This window comes from Sphaeroforma arctica (genome assembly GCF_001186125.1).
Source record: "Sphaeroforma arctica JP610 unplaced genomic scaffold supercont1.742, whole genome shotgun sequence".
NCBI classification, from domain to species: domain Eukaryota; class Ichthyosporea; order Ichthyophonida; genus Sphaeroforma; species Sphaeroforma arctica.
Genome location: NW_014039816.1, coordinates 31,075 through 32,828, shown reverse-complemented (window position 1 = coordinate 32,828; position 1,754 = coordinate 31,075). Strand labels below are relative to the sequence as shown.

The following is a 1,754-nucleotide window of genomic DNA, read 5'->3' as shown; positions in this document are numbered from 1 at the left end:
ATACCGTCCACCTAGGACTTGATGATCCAGTCCTTCAGCACCTTTGGCGCGACTTCGACCGCAGCATTTGCTTGGTGGTAGCCTGCGGTAACCAGATTCACCTTCCCAGCATGGCTCCGCGCAAACTGGCGGATGTCCGGCCAATCCAAAATCTTATCCTGGGCAATCGTGTAATTCATGAGCTAACTCCAGGGCTGAACATGCTCCTGCAGAAATTGCTTGAACTTCCTGCTGCTCTTTGACTTGAAAGGCTTGTGCAAAATTATGCCTGTTTTTGCTCTTTGACTTGAAAGGCTTGTGCAAAATTATGCCTGTCAGCTGATCCATCAGCAACAAAAGATAGGCAAAGCCTTCGGACGCTCGAGAAAGGTTGGCAAAATATATAAACAGCGTGCTATAACAGGCCCCATGTACGCCCATACTGCTGTATGAGCCCATATTGATCCGAGCCACTTGGCTCATTCATCTGACAGGTGTGGCACGACTTCCGACAGCCTGTGCCAGGGTTTCAAAATTTGTCCACCTGCAAGGCTCCTGGAGTTTGCCAAACACCTTCTCAGCACCGACATGCATGCAGACATTGTGGATCGCACTCACCATGCTGCGCACTTCAGGCGTTGACAGCTAGTGACCCCGCAGCACATACGGTGAGTCGCCCTGGCGCGCTAGCATCACCTCGCGCGCCTCTTTCAGCTGCTCAAGCACAAATTCATCTCCTCGTGATCATGCCGCAAGAACATATCTTTCTGTGGTGGAATGACGGCTGGCCCTCTCGCCAACAACTTATCATCATGTTCCACCACTCTGCTTGGGGCGTATAAGGACACATGAGTGTGATCCGCCACTGCTCCGCGATAATATTGGTCAGGACACGAGGAATCAATTCCCACGGTAAGTTGGCCAACATGTTAAGTCCCGCCCAGAGCTATGTTAACGTGTCCCACCCTCCGCTCTCCCATTTTCCTGATCCATGAATAGAGAGAGATACTTTGGGATGGCCTGATTGCTCGGCAAGGCAAACGCATTCATATGGGGCTTCCACGCCCAGTCCGCTTCGATGAATACAAAGTTGACAGCTTTGTACTCGTTGGTGCGCGCCCGTGTAATCCGCGCAACAGAGAACCGCCACGTCACCGGACGCCTTGTGTTTGTACCCTGCCCCACAACTACTCCATGATTGAGTACACCTTTGCCATTGGGAGACTCAGCATATCCGCTGGGGTGTTGTCCACGCCCCGAACATAAAGGGGTAGAAGATCTATGTGCCAACACCCCTGGACTACGTGGCAAACTCATCATGATGCCACATAGACAGCAAGGTCTCGTTATCCAAAGAAAAAAAAGGTCGAATGGTGAGAGCGCTTGTACATCGACCACAGCTTGCGAACGCCGTACACTGCGCCAATCACTCCTGGTCTTTCACACGGTAGTTATGTGAGTAGGTGCAAACTTCGTCACAAATAGGTCACCGGCTATAACTTCCCGTCACGGAAGACATATGTATCTTCCCCTACACCAATATGCTCACACACGTTCGCATATTGATACACTGGCTCCTCCGGCCGTGGCTGGACCAAGTCTGCGCACGTACTTAAGCGTCCATTTTTCATACAAAAGGCCGTCTCCTACGGCGGACCATACTCAAAAAATTATTCCATCCTTCATCAGCTTCGACACAGGGGCCACAATCTGTGCAAAACATCCGATATATCTCTTCCACAACGCACCCTATCCTGGTTGTCCGGCCTATATCC

The 1,754-nt window shown here is 51.2% G+C and overlaps 1 protein-coding gene across 1 annotated transcript; it reads right to left on the bottom strand.

Moving 5' to 3' along the window:
* Nucleotides 1-930: 930 nt before the first annotated feature.
* Nucleotides 931-1,299, bottom strand: SARC_08339 (hypothetical protein; the record flags this gene model as incomplete). Its single annotated transcript, XM_014297693.1, has 1 exon — nucleotides 931-1,299. One exon carries the CDS (start codon nucleotides 1,297-1,299, stop codon nucleotides 931-933), a length of 369 nt encoding a protein of 122 aa, XP_014153168.1.
* Nucleotides 1,300-1,754: the final 455 nt, after the last annotated feature.